At 44.7% G+C, this 19,036-nt stretch overlaps 1 protein-coding gene across 2 annotated transcripts in view; it reads right to left on the bottom strand.

Annotated features, from left to right (window-relative positions):
* GALNTL6 (polypeptide N-acetylgalactosaminyltransferase like 6) overlaps positions 1 to 19,036 on the bottom strand; it is a 2,249,191-nt gene that overhangs the window by 445,273 nt on the left and 1,784,882 nt on the right. For both annotated transcript variants that reach the window (XM_069244332.1, XM_069244340.1), the window contains one exon: positions 11,181 to 11,364. In XM_069244332.1, coding sequence (XP_069100433.1) covers positions 11,181 to 11,364 — 184 coding nt within the window. The remainder of the gene's footprint in view (positions 1 to 11,180; positions 11,365 to 19,036) is intronic.

Below are 19,036 nucleotides of genomic sequence, written 5' to 3'. Positions count from 1 at the left end.
TGCCAGGATGGCATAGAGGGGGCAATTCCATGATCATAGACATGTTACATGGCCATATTCGGAGTTACCATTGTGAAGCTACATATAGGTAGTGACCTATTTGTAGTGCACGTGTGTAATGGTGTCCCCGCACTCACAAAGTTCAGGGAGTTGGCTCTGAACAATGTGGGGGCACCTTGGCTAGTACCAGGGTGCCCTCACACTAAGTAACTTTGCACCTAACCTTTACCAGGTAAAGGTTAGACATATAGGTGACTTATAAGTTACTTAAGTGCAGTGTAAAATGGCTGTGAAATAACGTGGACGTTATTTCACTCAGGCTGCAGTGGCAGGCCTGTGTAAGAATTGTCAGAGCTCCCTATGGGTGGCAAAAGAAATGCTGCAGCCCATAGGGATCTCCTGGAACCCCAATACCCTGGGTACCTCAGTACCATATACTAGGGAATTATAAGGGTGTTCCAGTAGCCAATGTAAATTGGTAAAATTGGTCACTAGCCTGTTAGTGACAATTTGAAAGAAATGAGAGAGCATAACCACTGAGGTTCTGGTTAGCAGAGCCTCAGTGAGACAGTTAGGCACCACACAGGGAACACATACATATAGGCCACAACCTTATGAGCACTGGGGTCCTGACTAGCAGGGTGCCAGTGACACATAACAAACATACTGAAAACATAGGGTTTTCACTATGAGCACTGGGCCCTGGCTAGCAGGATCCCAGTGAGACAGTGAAAACACCCTGACATACACTCACAAACAGGCCAAAAGTGGGGGTAACAAGGCTAGAAAGAGGCTACTTTCTCACACAACCCCCCCCCAAACGAAGGACAATAAGGCTAACCTTGGCCAGTTGAGACTTTATTGTCTAAGTGGTGATAAGTAGAGAGTAGCTCTGCAATAGACTGGTTACTCCCTTCATCATCCACTATATGGTTACTTCCCTGTGGGGATGTAAACCACCCTGTTTGAAGTTTTTTAGCTAAGCAACAATGTGAAGATGTATTTTCAGAATTTCTATCAGTAAGTTTTAGTTTAGAGCAGTGGGAATTGTCCACTGAACCTATTTGTAGTGATGGAAATGCCAGACAGGGATGCTGTCTCAGAAAAGCCATAGCTGGGCAAAAACGTTGTCCATATGGCTGGAAGAGAGAACAGGGATGTTGTTTCTCTTGAGTTGGAGCAGGGCAGGGATGCTGTCCTATGAGCTCCACACTAGGGCAGGGATGCTGTCCTAAGTGTTGTGAGGCAGTGCAGGGTTTCTGCACTAAAGTTTCTCTGGGAGGGTTGGAGGGATGCTCCATGTTAACTAAAATGGTGCTCTTTTTGTCACCAATGTTAGTTATCCCACAGAGAGGTACTTCTACCTCAGGGAGTCCAGCTTTGCCAGCTGATGATTCCCTTGGAACAGGTGCCACCCCAGGAGAGGTTTCTCCCACCACAGGAATGGTATCCTGAATGGTAGGGTGGTTAGGGGATACTGTGATACCCTTTTTACCTGTTGATGGAGAGGGATCCTGAGTTTTCAGGCCTTCTCTCCTTTGCTTTTTCATTTCAGTAGAAATGAGAGGGAACAATTCCTCAGGGATGCCCAGCATGGCTGCATGGGCATAAAACTCTACATCAGCCCAACCTGAGGCCTCTAGGTCATTACCTAAGAGACAATCTACAGGTAAGCTAGGTGATACTACCACCTGCTTAGGGCCAGTAACTCCACCCCAACTAAACTGAATTATAGCTAAGGGAAGAAACTTAGTGGAGTTATGGACATCAATAATTTTATACTGTTGTCCAATGATGTGTTGATCAGGGTGCACTAGGTTTTCAGTCACCAAAGTGATACTGGCACCTGTGTCCCTGTAGGCCAAGGCCTCAACACCATTTATTGAAACTGTCTGCCTGTACTTATCCATTGTAAGGGGACAAGCAGCAAGTGTGGCAAGGCCAATGCCACTAGGTGTGACAGAAACTGTCTTGGGACTGACTACCCCAGTTTCTACTATGGACCCATAAGTGAACCCAACTACACCCTTAACTTGACTGTTGCCAGCAGTCCCACCACTAGTACCACTACTGCTAGGGGCACTAGAGCTTGATGTATTAGTGGTGGTAGGCTCAGGGGGTTTACCTGGGCAGGACTTATCCCCTGGCCTATGGCCTCTGTTTTTACACACAAAGCACCAAGGCTTTTTAAATTGTGTAGGTTGAGAAGAAAAGGAAGAATTTGTTTTATCCCCACCCCCTGAAGAGTGTTTAAGATTTGAAGTGGGATCTTTGGTTTTACCCTTGTCCCCATGCTTATCTTGAGATTTTTCACCATCTTTCTTCTTAGTGTTCTCTTTGTCACCCCCTGTATGAACTTTTCTGTTCACCCTTGTTCTGACCCATTTGTCTGCCTTCTTTCCCAATTCTTGGGGAGAGGTCAGATCAGAGTCCACCAAGTACTGGTGCAACAAATCAGACACACAATTATTAAGAATATGCTCTCTCAGGATCAAGTTATACAGGCTGTCATAATCAGTAACTTTACTGCCATGTAACCACCCCTCCAAGGCCTTCACTGAATGGTCAATGAAATCAACCCAGTCTTGTGAAGACTCCTTTTTGGTATCTCTGAACTTTATCCTGTATTGTTCAGTGGTTAAGCCATAACCATCCAGGAGTGCATTCTTAAGAACTGTAAAATTATTGGCATCACTTTCTTTCACAGTAAGGAGCCTATCCCTACCTTTTCCACTAGATGATAGCCATAGGATAGCAGCCCACTGCCTTTGAGGGACATCCTGTACAACACAGGCCCTCTCAAGTGCAGCAAACCACTTGTTAATGTCATCCCCCTCCTTATAAGGGGGAACTATCTTATGCAGATTCCTGGAATCATGCTCTTTTGCAGGATGACTATGGGGAATACTGCTGCTGCCACCATGGGTTTCTAAACCCAGTTTCTGTCTCTCCTTCTCTACTTCTAAAGTCGGTCTATCCAAATCCAGCTGTTGCTTCTTGAGCTTCAGTCTGGTTTGTTCCACTCTCAATCTATTGAGCTCCCTTTCTAACAATCTGTCATCAGGGTGGGTGGGAGGGACATGCCTTGAAACAGAAGTATGGTGAGAATGGACAGAAGGAGACCTGTCCCTTACAGAAGCCACCCTAACAGCTTGGCTAACAGAAACATCACTACCAGTATGGTGAGAATAAATGCTTTTGCTATGATGTGAGACAACACTATTTATATGGTGTGGCTCATCATCATTACCAACTATGCTAGACTGTCTAGTAATGGGCAGGCTAGGGAGTTTCTTTCCTGAATCTTTTCCTGGGGGAGTCCCTGGATCAGATTGAGAACCATTAGCTACTTTTTCAACAGATGGGGCACTTATGGCCTTATCCTGTACTCTAAGCATGTTAATTAACAGTTCTAAGGAAGGATTCTTCCCTACACTCAAACCTCTCTCTATGCAGAGACTCCTTGCTCCTTTCCAGCTAAGGTGATCATATGCAAGTTTGGACAGATCAACATTTTGGCCTGTGCCAGACATTTTTAGAGAGAGTTAAAGTGATAGTAAAAGATAAAAAGTTTGTCAGAGCTTTTAGAAAGACAGAGAAAAAAAACTTTTTAAACTTTTTAGAACTTTTTAGAAAGTTAGAAGTACTTTTCAGCACTTAGAAAAGAGTGAAAAGAGGAAATGCAAAACTTTTTGGCTATGTGTATATACACTGACCTTGTTTTGTATATTTTTCTCTTATGAAAAGTACAATGACAAGAGTGGTAAGTAGTCTCAAAGCACTTATCCCACCGCTGCACAACCAATGTAGGAGGCTGGACTGGCTTGTAGTGAGTACCAAGGGGTACTTGCACCTTGCACCAGGCCCAGTTATCCCTTATTAGTGTATAGGGTGTCTAGCAGCTTAGGCTGATAGATAATGGTAGCTTAGCAGGGCAGCTTAGGCTGAACTAGGAGACGTGTGAAGCTACTACAGTACCACTTAGTGTCATATGCACAATATCATAAGAAAACACAATACACAGTTATACTAAAAATAAAGGTACTTTATTTTTATGACAATATGCCAAAGTATCTTAGAGTGTACCCTCAGTGAGAGGATAGGAAATATACACAAGATATATATACACAATAGCAAAAATATGCAGTATAGTCTTAGAAAACAGTGCAAACAATGTATAGTTACAATAGGCTGCAATGGGAAACATAGGGATAGGGGCAACACAAACCATATACTCCAAAAGTGGAATGCGAACCACAAATGGACCCCAAACCTATGTGACCTTGTAGAGGGTCGCTGGGACTATTAGAAAATAGTGAGAGTTAGAAAAATAACCCTCCCCAAGACCCTGAAAAGTGAGTGCAAAGTGCACTAAAGTTCCCCTAAGGACAAAGAAGTCGTGTTAGAGGAATAATGCAGGAAAGACACAAACCAACAATGCAACAACTGTGGATTTCCAATCTCGGGTACCTGTGGAACAAGGGGACCAAGTCCAAAAGTCACAAGCAAGTCGGAGATGGGCAAATGCCCAGGAAATGCCAGCTGCGGGTGCAAAGAAGCTTCTACTGTACAGAAGAAGCTGAGGTTTCTGCAGGAACGAAAAGGGCTAGAGACTTCCCCTTTGGTGGACGGATCCCTCTCGCCATGGAGAGTCGTGCAAAAGTTTTTTCCCGCCAAAAGAACGCCAACAAGCCTTGCTAGCTGCAAATTGTGCGGTTAGAGTTTTTGGACGCTGCTGAGGCCCAGGAGGGACCAGGAGGTCGCAAATTGGACCAGCAGAGAGAGGGGACGTCGTGCAAGACAAGGAGCCCTCTCTGAAGCAGGTAGCACCCGGAAAAGTGCCAGAAACAGGCACTACGAGGATGCGTGAAACAGTGCTCACCTGAAGTCGCACAAAGGAGTCCCACGTCGCCGGAGACCAACTTAGAAAGTCGTGCAATGCAGGTTAGAGTGCAGTGGACCCAGGCTTGGCTGTGCACAAAGGATTTCTGCCGGAAGTGCACAGGGGCCGGAGTAGCTGCAAAAGTCGCGGTTCCCAGCAATGCAGCCCAGCGAGGTGAGGCAAGGACTTACCTCCACCAAACTTGGACTGAAGAGTCACTGGACTGTGGGGGTCACTTGGACAGAGTCGCTGGATTCGAGGGACCTCGCTCGTCGTGCTGAGAGGAGACCCAAGGGATGGGTAATGCAGCTTTTTGGTGCCTGCGGTTGCAGGGGGAAGATTCCGTCGACCCACGGGAGATTTCTTCGGAGCATCTGGTGCAGAGAGGAGGCAGACTACCCCCACAGCATGCACAAGCAGGAAAACAGTCGAGAAGGCGGCAGGATCAGCGTTACAGAGTTGCAGTAGTCGTCTTTGCTACTATGTTGCAGGTTTGCAGGCTTCCAGCGCGGTCAGCAGTCGATTCCTTGGCAGAAGGTGAAGAGAGAGATGCAGAGGAACTCGGATGAGCTCTTGCATCCGTTATCTAAAGTTTCCCCAGAGACAGAGACCCTAAATAGCCAGAAAAGAGGGTTTGGCTACCTAGGAGAGAGGATAGGCTACTAACACCTGAAGGAGCCTATCAGAAGGAGTCTCTGATGTCACCTGGTGGCACTGGCCACTCAGAGCAGTCCAGTGTGCCAACAGCACCTCTGTTTCCAAGATGGCAGAGGTCTGGAGCACACTGGAGGAGCTCTGGACACCTCCCAGGGGAGGTGCAGGTCAGGGGAGTGGTCACTCCCCTTTCCTTTGTCCAGTTTCGCGCCAGAGCAGGGCTAAGGGGTCCCCTGAACCAGTGTAGACTGGCTTATGCAGAATTGGGCACCTCTGTGCCCAACAAAGCATTTCCAGAGGCTGGGGGAGGCTACTCCTCCCCTGCCTTCACACCATTTTCCAAAGGGAGAGGGTGTCACACCCTCTCTCAGAGGAAGTTCTTTGTTCTGCCATCCTGGGCCAGGCCTGGCTGGACCCCAGGAGGGCAGATGCCTGTCTGAGGGGTTGGCAGCAGCTGCAGTGAAACCCTAGGAAGGGCAGTTTGGCAGTACCAGGGTCTGTGCTACAGACCACTGGGATCATGGGATTGTGCCAACTATGCCAGGATGGCATAGAGGGGGCAATTCCATGATCATAGACATGTTACATGGCCATATTCGGAGTTACCATATGTAGTGCACGCGTGTAATGGTGTCCCCGCACTCACAAAGTTCAGGGAGTTGGCTCTGAACAATGTGGGGGCACCTTGGCTAGTGCCAGGGTGCCCTCACACTAAGTAACTTTGCACCTAACCTTTACCAGGTAAAGGTTAGACATATAGGTGATTTATAAGTTACTTAAGTGCAGTGTAAAATGGCTGTGAAATAACGTGGACGTTATTTCACTCAGGCTGCAGTGGCAGGCCTGTGGAAGAATTGTCAGAGCTCCCTATGGGTGGCAAAAGAAATGCTGCAGCCCATAGGGATCTCCTGGAACCCCAATACCCTGGGTACCTCAGTACCATATACTAGGGAATTATAAGGGTGTTCCAGTAGCCAATGTAAATTGGTAAAATTGGTCACTAGCCTGTTAGTGACAATTTGAAAGAAATGAGAGAGCATAACCACTGAGGATCTGGTTAGCAGAGTCTCAGTGAGACAGTTAGGCACCACACAGGGAACACATACATATAGGCCACAACCTTATGAGCACTGGGGTCCTGACTAGCAGGGTCCCAGTGACACATAACAAACATACTGAAAACATAGGGTTTTCACTATGAGCACTGGGCCCTGGCTAGCAGGATCCCAGTGAGACAGTGAAAACACCCTGACATAAACTCACAAACAGGCCAAAAGTGGGGGTAACAAGGCTAGAAAGAGGCTACTTTCTCACAAATATCCTTTTCCAGATTGAAATTCCCAACTTCCTCTAAAAAGTCATTCTGCAAAATTTCGATGACAAACCCATTAAGGTCAGTGCCTTCCATACTATCTGGCACATGCAACAGCCTTACATTATTGCTTCTGGCGTGAATCTCCAATCTCTTGATGTCATTCTGAAGTTGACGGCTGGCCTCCTTCATTTCTCTTACACCCTGCACATTTTCTGCTAACAGCGATTTTGCAGAAGCCATCTCCTCCTCGAGAACCCTAGTGCTTTCAGGTAAGGCATCTAATTTAGCCTCAAGCATCTCAAATGCCTTGTGTTCTGATGAGGCAAATTTCTCAATCATATGGGACTTTAGTTGAAATAAAAGTTCTGGAATGAAGAAATGTTTGGTGTTCTGGTCCAAGGTACCCAGCACATTAGGAGAATGACTCCACTGCTTGCTCTCTCACGAGCCTCCAACAGAGTCAAAGGAGCATATCTGTTTGCAACGGTAAGCATAGAGGCCACATCAGGGGCTGTGATTAAAGTGGAGGGTGCCAAAGAATAGGTTGACCCCATAGGACCTAGAGGACGATCTCCCGGGAGAGCAGCCCCTGCAGATGTTGACTTGTCCCGTACAGGTACAGGTGGTCTAGGGTCCAGATCATGCAGTGGAGGGGGGGGGGGGGGGGGGAGGGCGCATTAGGTAAAACCATGCCTGATTTTGCTTTATTTTCCATTACCTTAATAAAGAAATTAAGAGAGGGAGCAATACCCAGGTAGGTTTCGGGCTGTAGAGAAGCAGATAAGAAAGCACCCTTCCTGCCGCTTCTGACCCCTCTCTGCTTTTTAACTGTTATACAGGACTGTCAAGCTGAGGCGAGGCTACTTGATCTACCAGCACCCTTTTGCTCCAGATTGCCCACCGGTTTCAGCTAAGTCAGGGCAGTAGACCTGTAGCGCATATCTGTTCCATGGAGAGGGTGTGTAATATGCAGAGCCCCTTTCTGCTGACCTTTAGTTCCCCCAAAAAATAGTCAAAGGGTCTAAGTCTGTGCCTTTCGATCTGATATGAGCAAGGAGTCTGAATACCCTTGGGACCCCCAACATAGGTAACTGCATGAGTCCTCCAGAAGCGGGATCCACAGATAAAGGTCTTTCACCTGGGTCCTCTGTGACTCCCCAGTATTGAATGAAATGCTGACTGTCCTGTAGGCCCCTCTACCCGGGAAGGAGAACCTTGCAGCAGCAAGCCTGCTTTGCCTGCAAATACACGACCCCAAGTGGCCAGGATAGGGAGACAACCCGATCTCCAGGAGGTTTGCTGCTGGAATGACTGCAGTATGGGGACGTCCAGAGCTGTACTGCATTGTTGGAAAAGATGCGTTTATACCACAAAAAAAAATACAAGATCCTGCCGCCTTCACTGCAGACTCAACTGGCCTCTGCTCCGCTATCCCATCTACAAGGTCAGCTCCCGCTGCTCCACACTCTTCTGCGACCGACTTCAGCTTGCCGCCATGTTCTTCCTAGTAGAATGTAGTATTTTTTGTCATGTGCTAAAATACATGAAATTTAGAGGGTTGTTTCCTCTATAATTATTTAAATGCTGTAGTTTAAGCCTTAGAGTTTGGTAAACAGGTTTTCTCAAAACGAAGTGGATGACACCTTGGCTGGCTTTAGAGTGTCATTCACCCTAATGCACTTGCAATGCAGTAGACGTGACACTCAGAACAATAGTGGTCGAGTACCCCAACTGCCAAACTCGAAATAAGGCCCACTCTTTTGATTTGTTTTTCAGGAGCATTGTATAATTTCATGATATTTTTGCTCAATTTGTAAATATTTTCAAGTTTGAGTTTATTTTATTGGTAACCATTGTTGTGAATAAAGAGTAGGGTATGCATCATATTTGTCATTTAGTAATTAGTTATCAGGTATGTAATGTATGTACGTGTTTTATATATTTTTATGGAAGAGGCTCGATCTCTGCTCCTCAATACCTTTTCTGTGCATATTGTTTAAGTGTTTCCAGTACTTTATTTTTTTAAAACAAGGCTTGCATCTTCTTTTACTTTGAGTTATCATGTGAAATTATTGTATCAGAAACTCCATATGGTTTGAGTTGGTGTGCGAGCATATCTGTATTGAACTAGGGCTGAGAGGTGAACTCCTCTCCTCCAGTGTAATTCGCAGAGTTTTGCCCACTCCGTTCTCTGCTTGGAGCACGGAGTGCGGCAAAAACTCTGCCAATCCCCATGTGGCAGAGATTTTCTCAAGCTCAGCTCGCCAAAGTTAAGTTCTTGAGCATGAGTGATAAAAACTGAGCGCTAGACCACGTAACAGTAAGCTTTTTCAATGCAGGCGGTGGAAGCAGGTTGCTACCACTCGCATTGAGAACCTTGCCGCTCATGTTGTGAAAGCTGCTGCTCAAGTACAAAATCTACACAAGTAACAGAAAGAAGCAGGGCTCCCTAGTGCACTGAGTGGTGCCATTTGCACTGCTTTTACAGCTCGGGAGAAACTCCCTGTGCTAAAAATCAGTGCAAACAAGAAGGAATTCCGCCATTCATGGAACTCCACAGAATCTCTCCCAGTTTTTAGGTAACTCCACGAAAATCAGTGGAGTAAAACTCTGAGTTCTGCCACTCCTAGACAGCACATGTAGTAATGATATGCAGACAGGTGTACTTGCAGCCAGCTTGCCTCCAAAATCTAACCAAAGGGCTCGATTCTAAGTTTTTCAGATTGAAGATGCTGTTTAACTTACATGGTAATATCTGTTACCATGGGATTCAAGCATTCTTTGGGTGCAATAAATAGCACCTATTTCGAATATGGGGGCATAGCATGCTTATTTTGGGTGCTTACCGCACCAAAAGTCACATGGGTAGGTAAATACCAAACCAAATTCCAATTTAAAAGGGTACTTAATGCACTCGGTAGTTAGGTGTCAGGTGTCTTAAATAGCACCATACTCGGAATTACAACTCCTGACCAAACAGGGGTTTGAGCAGAGATCGGGAACCCCACACAAACTTGGAATCAGGGCCAAAATCTTTTTCGATGCTTGTTGCTTGTGCCAGGAGCTTGACAGCTCACACTGGTCATTAAAGTTTGCCTTATATTTTTTCGTAAAAATCGGTACCTTTAGTTTAATATTGCCCTTGACGTCATAGTGGGAGTCTCCATAACACTCTAATTAAAACATAATTTTATTCTAAAACCTAATGGAACACGTTTTCACACCACAGGCTGATGAAAGTGTGTCAGGCTGGCCTCATCGAACATGTAATAAGCATGCTTTAGACGAAGAAATAGCAATTCAATCATCTATACAAACATCATCTGTGCAACCACATATTCTTGTATCTAAAATGTTTTTTTTTTTTTTAATTCAGAACCTTTTATTCTGATTGCTGGATTCAGCAGAGCTTAAAAGCATGAGTGGGTGTTGTAGGCACAGAACCTCTTCCTTGTTCCGCACGTTCGGAAAATCGATGAAAGCCATTAATACGGGACCTGCATCAACAATTCAGTTTCTGAACTAAACTGAGATATATTTTCTTTGACTGCTCAAGGATATACACCAGCTAAACACTTATACAAGCAGAAAAATGAATACATTAATATACAGAGCCAGTTGTTTACGAATAAACCGTAAAAATGTAACATTTGATTCGCAGAACCCTGGGATCGAAAGCAAGCGTCTCAAAGATTATTTGCAGGTCAGAGTGACTCTCTTCTAGCTTGAAGCCCCAGTTTTTTAAAATGTGGCAGTAGACAGAGCACGGCATCGATCATGAGAGGAGTATTTGATAGCAGAGAATTTAGACTTGGGGCCTGATTTAGAGTTGGGCGGATGGGGTTACTCTGTCACAAATGGAACAGATATTTCCGTCCAGCAGATTAGGATTTAATTATGTCCTATGGACATCGTAATACGGTGGACGGGATATCCGTCACATTTGTGTTGTGGGATTCCATCCACTGAGATCTAGATCAGTTGTTAAGAATGAAGCTCATACTCTGCCTTCAATCCGTTTCCAAAGGTTGTTTATCTGCCACTGAGCAATCAAGCGATATTGTGCTCTTCGGCCCATCTCCAAACCCCTCTGTTTGTTCCTTCAGGAACTCCCACTCACCTTTGTCCACCCACAGCAGATGATTTCCACAGTCATTAGCCACTGGCTGGTATCTTGATATCTGCTCTGGTGGTTTGTATGGGTTGTCCAATGAGTGTATTGCCTTTTGCAGTTATTGATTTTTCAGGGCATCACCAATACAACTGACAACTTATCGACATTTCCAGTTCTTTGACACCCACTTCCCAGCACCGGTCACTACTACTTACTCAAAGGGGTCACTGGGGTCAGCTCTCTGAAGCTCAGCAGGAATGGGGATTCTCTTGTAGTACATTTCCCAGTCGAATGCTCCCCGCATGGCATCTCCAGCCTGCGCCTCATATCCAAAGTGATTGTGGTCAATGACGTCAATCATGGGGCACACAATGGTCCTGTGGTTTAGTGCAATCTGATCTGAAAAATGAAAGCATCACATGAAAAAATGTGCATTCACATTGCCACCAGACGATTAATCATACTCTAGCTGCAAGAAGCCTGAGGTTTTCAAGTGGAGGAGCAACGCTCTATTGTCTATTAGTACACCCACTAGAAAGCAAGTCATATCTTTTCCTTTTTCTAATCAACATGAGACCCCTTTCAGAGGCCGGACTTCATGCAGCAAGTCGGGGATTAGAAACATTTATTGTTGTCAAGGAAGTTCGGTAAAACTCAAGTCATCTACATCTGTGTCACTCGGCTGCTGGAAGCTGTCCTCAATCTGTCAGCTGAGGAGACAGCGTGCAAAGTACAGCGGTGCATACACAACAGTGCTTTTTCTGGCATCAAAAGAGAATAATGCTGAAAAAATAAATGTCCGCTTTGTTTTGCTGCATTGGGGTTTAAAACTTTTAATGGCGAGGAGCTAGTTTTCTAAACTTTGTGTATTCGCTATACATTCACTATGGCACATATGGCAATTTATTATGACATTTGAGGGATGCATTACAGTTGTAAGTTGAGGTGGTCTAGAGATCTCTAAATTGATCCTCCAGGTAAAAGATCACTAATTATTTACTGAAGGGTTTTGCATTTGCACTCACTTAATCAAGCAGTAGAGTAACCTTGGTGTCACAATACATCACGGGCAATTTGCAAGCATTTGGACAAACGATGGAAATGTTCATGCTCATTAACGTGATGAACTGCGCACTTTGGAAGATGAAAATTGAAAAGCATAGACAAACTGATTATAGGCCCTCTGAAGCTGGGGCATTAGACATAGCAGAACAGGCTTACTTGAAGATAGCAGGCACAAGCACACTGCATTTCACCATGTCTTGGGAGAGAATGGTGGGCAGCCTCTCTTGGATGCACTGTTGGGACAATAATTTGGGGCAACGTGTGCAACTGTCTTCCGAACCAACCATCAACCTTTGGAAATACATGGGAAAAGGTAGCCTATTTCTAGCATTGTTACCCCCACTTTTAGCCTGTTTGTGAGTATATGCCAGAGTGTTTTTACTGCCTCACTGGGATCCTACTAGCCAGGATCCCAGTGCTCATAGGGAAAACCCTATTTTTTAGTGTGTTTTATATGTCTCACTGGGACCCTGCTAGCCAGGACCCCAGTGCTCATAGTTTGTGGCCTAAATGTGTATACCTGTGTAGTGGATAACTGTGTCACTGAGGCTCTGCTAACCAGAACCTCAGCGCTTTTGCTCTCTCTGCCTTTAAATTTGTCACTATAGGCTGCTTACCACTTCTACCAATTTCAATTGGCACACTGGAACACCCTTATAATTCCCTAGTATATGGTACCTAGGTACCCAGGGTATTGGGGTTCCAGGGGATCCCTATGGGCTACAGCATTTCTTTTGCCACCCATAGGGAGCTCAGACAAACCTTTACACAGGACTGCCACTGCAGCCTGGCTGAAATAACGCACACGTTATTTCACAGCCATTTTCACTGCACTTAAGTAACTTATAAGTCACCTATATGCCTAACCTTCACTTGCTGAAGGTTAGGTGCAAAGTTACTAAGTGTGAGGGCACCCTTGCACTAGCAAAGATGCCACCACATAGTTCAGGGCTATTTCCCCAGACTTTGTGAGTGCGGACATGCCATTACATGCGTGCACTACATATAGGTCAATACCTATATGTAGCTTCACAATGGTAACTCCGAATATGGCCATGTAACATGTCTAAGATCATGGAATTGTCCCCCCATGCCAAATCTGATATTGGGGTTCCAATCCTATGCATCCCCGGGGCTCCACTGTGGACTCCGGGTACTGCCAAACCAGTTCTCTCGGATTTTCTCTGCAGCTTCCGCTGCTGCCACCCCACAGACAGGGTTCTGCCCCCCTGGGGTCTGGGCAGCCCAGTCCCAGGAATGCAGAACAAAAAATGTCATCTGTGAGAGGGTGTTACACCCTCCCCCTTTGGATATAGGTGTTAAGGGCTGGGGAGGGGTAGCCTCTCCCAGCCTCTGGAAATGCTTTCAAGGGCACAGATGGTGCCCTCCTTCCATAAGCCAGTCTACACCAGTTCAGGGAACTCCCAGTCCCTGCTCTGGCGCAAAACTGGACAAAGGAAAGGGGAGTGACCACTCCCCTGTCCATCACCACCCCAGGGGTGGTGCCCAGAGCTCCTCCAGTGCATCCCAGACCTCTGCCACCTTGGATCCATAGGTGTGAGGGCACTCTGGAGGGCTCTGAGTGGCCAGTGTCAGCAGGTGACGTCAGAGACCCCTCCTGATAAGTGCTTACCTGGCTCGGTGGCCAATCTTCCTCTTAGGGCTACTTAGGGTCTCTCCTGTGGGCTTTTCCTCAGATAACGACTTGCAAGAATTCACCAGAGTTTCTCTGCACCTCTCTCTTTGACTTCTGCCAAGGATCGACCGCTGACTGCTCCAGGATGCCTGCAAAACTACAACAAAGTAGCAACAAGACTACCAGCGACATTGTAGTGCCTAATCCTGCCGGATTTCTCGACTGTTTCCTGGTGGTGCATGCTTTGGGGGCTGCCTGCCTTCATCCTGCACTGGAAGTCACGAAGAAATCTCCCATGGGTCGACGGAATCTTCCCCCTGCTTCAGCAGGCACCAAACTTCAGCGTCACCGGTACTCTGGGATTCCTCTCATCCAGACGAGCATGGCCCCTGGAACACAGGTGGTGGACCCAAGTGACCCAGACTGTCCAGTGGTCCAACTGTCTAAATTTAAAGTAGGTAAGTCCTTGCCTCCCCTCTCTAGGCAGTAGTCCTGTGCACTACGTGAACTGCAGCTGCTAGGGCTTCTGTGCACATTCCCACGGAATCCATTGTGCACAGCCTAGCCCAGGTCCCCAGCACTCTGTCCTGCATTACGCAACTCTCTGAGTTGACCTCCGGCTTCGTGGGACCCTTTTTTGCAGTATTGAGACGACAGCTGTGTTCAGACTTCTTGAACATGTGTTCAAGGACTTCCGTGGGTGCTACCTTCCTGTGCAGTGGCTCTCTACATTGCTGAGGGCCCCCTCTGTCTCCTCTCCGAAGTGGCAACATCCTGGTCCTTCCTGGGCCTGGGCAGCACCCTTTTTCTTTAACTGCAACTCTTGCAGCTAGCAAGGCTTGTTTGTAGTCTTTTGCCAATGAAACAACTCTACATCTTCCAGCACATTGTGGGACATTATCTGCATGAAGGAGAAGTTCCTACCACCTTTCGGTGTTACAGAATCTTCAGCTTCTTCCATCCGGAGGCAGCCATTTTGCACCTTCATCCGGGGTTTAGTGGGCTCCCAGCGACGCTCTACCCACTACACTAGCCTAGGGGTCCATTCGTGGTTCGCATTCCACTTTCTTAGTATATGGTTTGTGTTGCCCCTAGGCCTATTGCATCGTATTGTATTCTACAGTGTTTGCACTATTTTCTAAACTATTTTACTTACCTGATTTTGGTTTGTGTGTAAATTTTGTGTATTTGACTTACCTCCTAAGGGAGTATATCCTCTGAGATATTTTTGGCACATTGTCACTAAAATAAAGGACCTTTATTTTTAGTAACTCTGAGAATTGTGTTTCTTATGATATAGTACCCATATGATATAAGTGGTATAGTAGGAGCTTTGCATGTCTCCTAGTTCAGCCTAAGCTGCTCTGCTATAGTTACCTCTATCAGCCTAAGCTGCTAGAACACTACTAATCTACTAATAAGGGATAACTGGACCTGGCACTAGGTGTAAGTACCATCAGGTACCCAATATAAGCCAGGCCAGCCTCCTACAATATAAAACTGTAAACCTCAGTAATATTCTACTTTAGCACTGTAATACTCTAATACTGTAATACGTTTTAACACCGTAACAGCTTACTTTGCCAGTTGGCAAGACTCTATAACAAGTTCTTCACTTGATTTAGATATTGCCCATTTAAATCTATGAACGAGTTTCTCTATGTCTCCTCTAAGAAAGCAGAACTAATAAAAATGCACCCATTAAAAACATTGCAGCTAGGATAATGAAGATAAATACAATAATTATTCTCGACCAGCTACAATAGATATTCAAGGCACAAGATGCAGAGACATTAATTTGTTGCAGTTATTTATTTCAGTGGCTTTTTAAAACTTTAACTATGCCCTAAAGTGACTCAGAATATAAAACATATGGTTATCCTCAGAGGAATAGATTATATCTATGTAGGACGATGAAAAATGTATCAGCAACTTTCCTTATAAGTTGTTCAAATATACTTTCAATGCTTTGAATATTCTGACACTGCACAAACTTCCATAATTCAAAATGCATTCACACAAATCATTTGTTTACAAATTCAAACACATACTACAATATTGATTATTTTTATTTGTAACAAAATATTATCTTGCTAATTCACTTTCTTTCTTTTGCACAAATACACGTATTGAAAACCACCACCAAAAGTATTCTTAAGTTACTTATTGTGTACTTTTAAGCGAACACTCCATAAACGTTTTTTTTAATAACAAGTTGAACGTGATGCTCAGACTAATTGAGCGCTCATTGTTTCACACTTTTCAAATAAATGGTCAGCTAAACTTTAAGCGAGCTTGCTGTATCAATGATTTTACTAACTACCCGGCTCCTTTTGGTAGGGTAGGTGTAATTACCATTGACAACGATTGTACTGATTAGATGGTCAGGATCATTTGATGCTTCACTGCGCCAGCTACTAGTGCTTATGAGGGGCCTAGTTTCCTTATAGTTAATAAATAGCTCACCATTCTTGGTTTGAGATCTGGCAACGTTTTTGTATGAGTATGCAATATGTGTTAAATGTAACACCAAATGATTAAGAGAAATACATTACACAAAGAAAATATGATACAAAATATTGTCTCCACCATGTAATATCAAATCATCAATTTGTTTGATTATGTTTATTAAAGCTTGTCCTTTTGAAATGCAAAGCTATAAATGCAATCTGGATTAATGTAATAACACCTTTTCTGCAGGACTATAGGGACACCCGTTACCTTTATACAAAAACGACTGAGAGCTGTACCCTAAGACAGACCCCTACAAAATCCAATATAAATGCATGCATTTCAGTAGTTCATAAAACTTGATTTCTTTGTGTCAGCACTCCGTCCATCGTCCTTTTGTGTCGCTAAAGTTGCCCTAAGTGGGAAGGGTATGTCCAGACGTGGGTCCTGTGCTCACAGTGTCACTGGGTTCAAGCTAGCCTGGCTGATGAAGGGTGATACCCTGAAATCAGTCCCAGGATGCTTGTTTCCGGTCCATAGAGGACCTGGCTTAGCAGTTTGGGCTGGACTGTTCCCACGAGGAGCAAGATCAAGACTGATTTGCATATGGCTAGGTCCAAATTGGGGTGGCATGGTGAGTAAAAGAATGATGGATTAAACCCAGGTCTGTGACTAGGGGTGAGTGTTTGCATTGTTCAGCACCCGTCCATTATTCTTTTGTGTTGCTTTGTGTCAGGCATTAGTTGTTAGTGTATTGCCGGAGAAGGCATGTTTGTATGTAGGTGACCCCCACATCATACCACTTACAAGAGCAGGTAAAATACATTTGCAAAAAATAGAATGTTACTTAGTATGACACCCCTTTCAGATCTGCTCTTATATGTTGAATTATTAATACAACCCACACCCTTGAAACAATTAAGAATTGCCACTATTTACAGGATAAACAGATTTGAAAAGAATTTTGACACTGACACATATCGGGATTCTATCATTCTGCCACCAGGAGGCACTTCCAAGGGCATTGAAGTCCCTGAATCCATCCCAGTTTGCAATACAGCACCAGCTGACACACTAAAAACCTTGCTCAACTTCTCATTTCTGTCTTGGCTGTTTTTTATGCTAGCATATTGATGCACGCTGATCCATGTAGTGCATTGCTTCATGAAACCCTACCAGAATCATGTTGGGAGGTGGATCTCAGTTTCTAGTGCTTATGCATTCTCTAATGCTTATATGTATTTTTTCCTGACTTAACTGTCTCAGCTTTGATCCACACTCAATTTCTAGTTTCCCTGTTAGCCTTTGTGTGCCTTCTGTAGTCTGTCTTGGTCTCTTCAAGTCCCAATACAACATTCTGATTTCAGCAACTTGACTCATTGCGTTTAATTGGCCCTCCCTCTGCACCTGTGCTCCTCTCCACGGCTGCCACGTATATCTTTCTTGAGTTCAGTGCTGAGAGTTCTTTCAACTTTATTACAACTGCTATTTTCCCTATTCCTAATCTGACTTGCTGCTCTGCTTGAAGGCCCATTCTCATTTTATGTGAGATTTTGTACTTTGAGTCCTTGGTTTTCCAATACCTGCTTTGATGCTATAGCTCCTCTCTCTCTATTCCCCGATATTTAGCTTATGTTGTTCCTTGTCATTTTTCATTTTTCTAGCCCTTTTCTTACATGCACTTGTTACATCCTCACAAGAGCCTGCACTTATGTATCTGTCATCCCCACACTTACAGGCACCAGATGGGAAGATACCAGGAGCACCAGGCTAAAAGGGCTGTAGGGGACTCTGGAATTCATCACACAATAAAGGATATCAATCTTGGGCTTCTGCCTGTACCAAATAAAATTATGCCTTTCTGAAAACTGAGATGGCCAAGACATTACGGCTCTGTTCTCCTTCCTGATGTCCATGAGAGTTTCATGCCCTGCTGATTTCTTCCACAGTAATCTTCATGTTCAATCAAGAGCAGAAAGCTTGCTAAAGAGGTCGTTTTGGATCCTCTTAAAGGGACAAAACACTTTTTGAATGCACTATTCTGTGCTGGGTGGTACTGTGGCTGTTAGTAGGAGCCACACTGTCCATGGGCAATCGAGAAAAGGACTTAGCAGACCTTCTCAGTGTTGAGTCCTCCAAAGATTGTGACGCCAACGACTCCTTAGGTAATGTTCTGAATCATCCCCAGGGGACCTTGCATGACAGTTACAACAATTGCGGCTTGATACTTTGGCACTAAGGAAGACCCCAGCGTCACAGCTTAGCAAGATCCCAGTAATCCTTTCAAAGTATTTCATGTTTTTTTCTGGGGTTTCAGTGAAGTCAAGAGAACATTTGCATTATCTTATGATGAAATCTGCTTTTCCTCTGCACAACTGAATAAAAACAAAGACATAGGGCCTGATTCTAACTTTGGAGGACGGTGTTAAACCGTCCCAAAAGTGGCGGATATACCACCTACCGTATTACGAGTTCCATAGGATATAATGGACTCGTAATACGGTAGGTGGTATATCCGCCACTTTTGGGATGGTTTAACACCGTCCTCCAAAGTTAGAATCAGGCCCATAGTGGTTTACATGATTAGTTGTCTTACTTGATCAGCCTTGGCTTTGGCAAGTCCTTTAGGAACCAATTTGGATCCTTGTTTACAGTCTTATGATAACTTTTTGTGAGCATTTAAGATGAAGTTACAATATCTTTGCTTGGAGTACTTGACTGTGGATTCATTGTGTGATATTCAATATGGTGATACCGATTTATTATGTGCCTCATTTCCATCTGTTGGCAAATGAAACTAACTGGATTGAAAGTACTATTTTTCAACATGGAGCAAAAGAATACCTTCAGCATGAATGGGTAGGTCTGCAAAACCTTACTTAATTTTCTGAACTTGTGATGTAGAGCTGCTTCATGAGA

The sequence above is a fragment of the Pleurodeles waltl genome, chromosome 1_2 (genome assembly GCF_031143425.1).
Source record: "Pleurodeles waltl isolate 20211129_DDA chromosome 1_2, aPleWal1.hap1.20221129, whole genome shotgun sequence".
NCBI classification, from domain to species: Eukaryota; Metazoa; Chordata; class Amphibia; order Caudata; family Salamandridae; genus Pleurodeles; species Pleurodeles waltl.
Note: the sequence above shows the minus strand (reverse complement) of the source record. Positions and strands in the feature narration are given on the sequence as shown.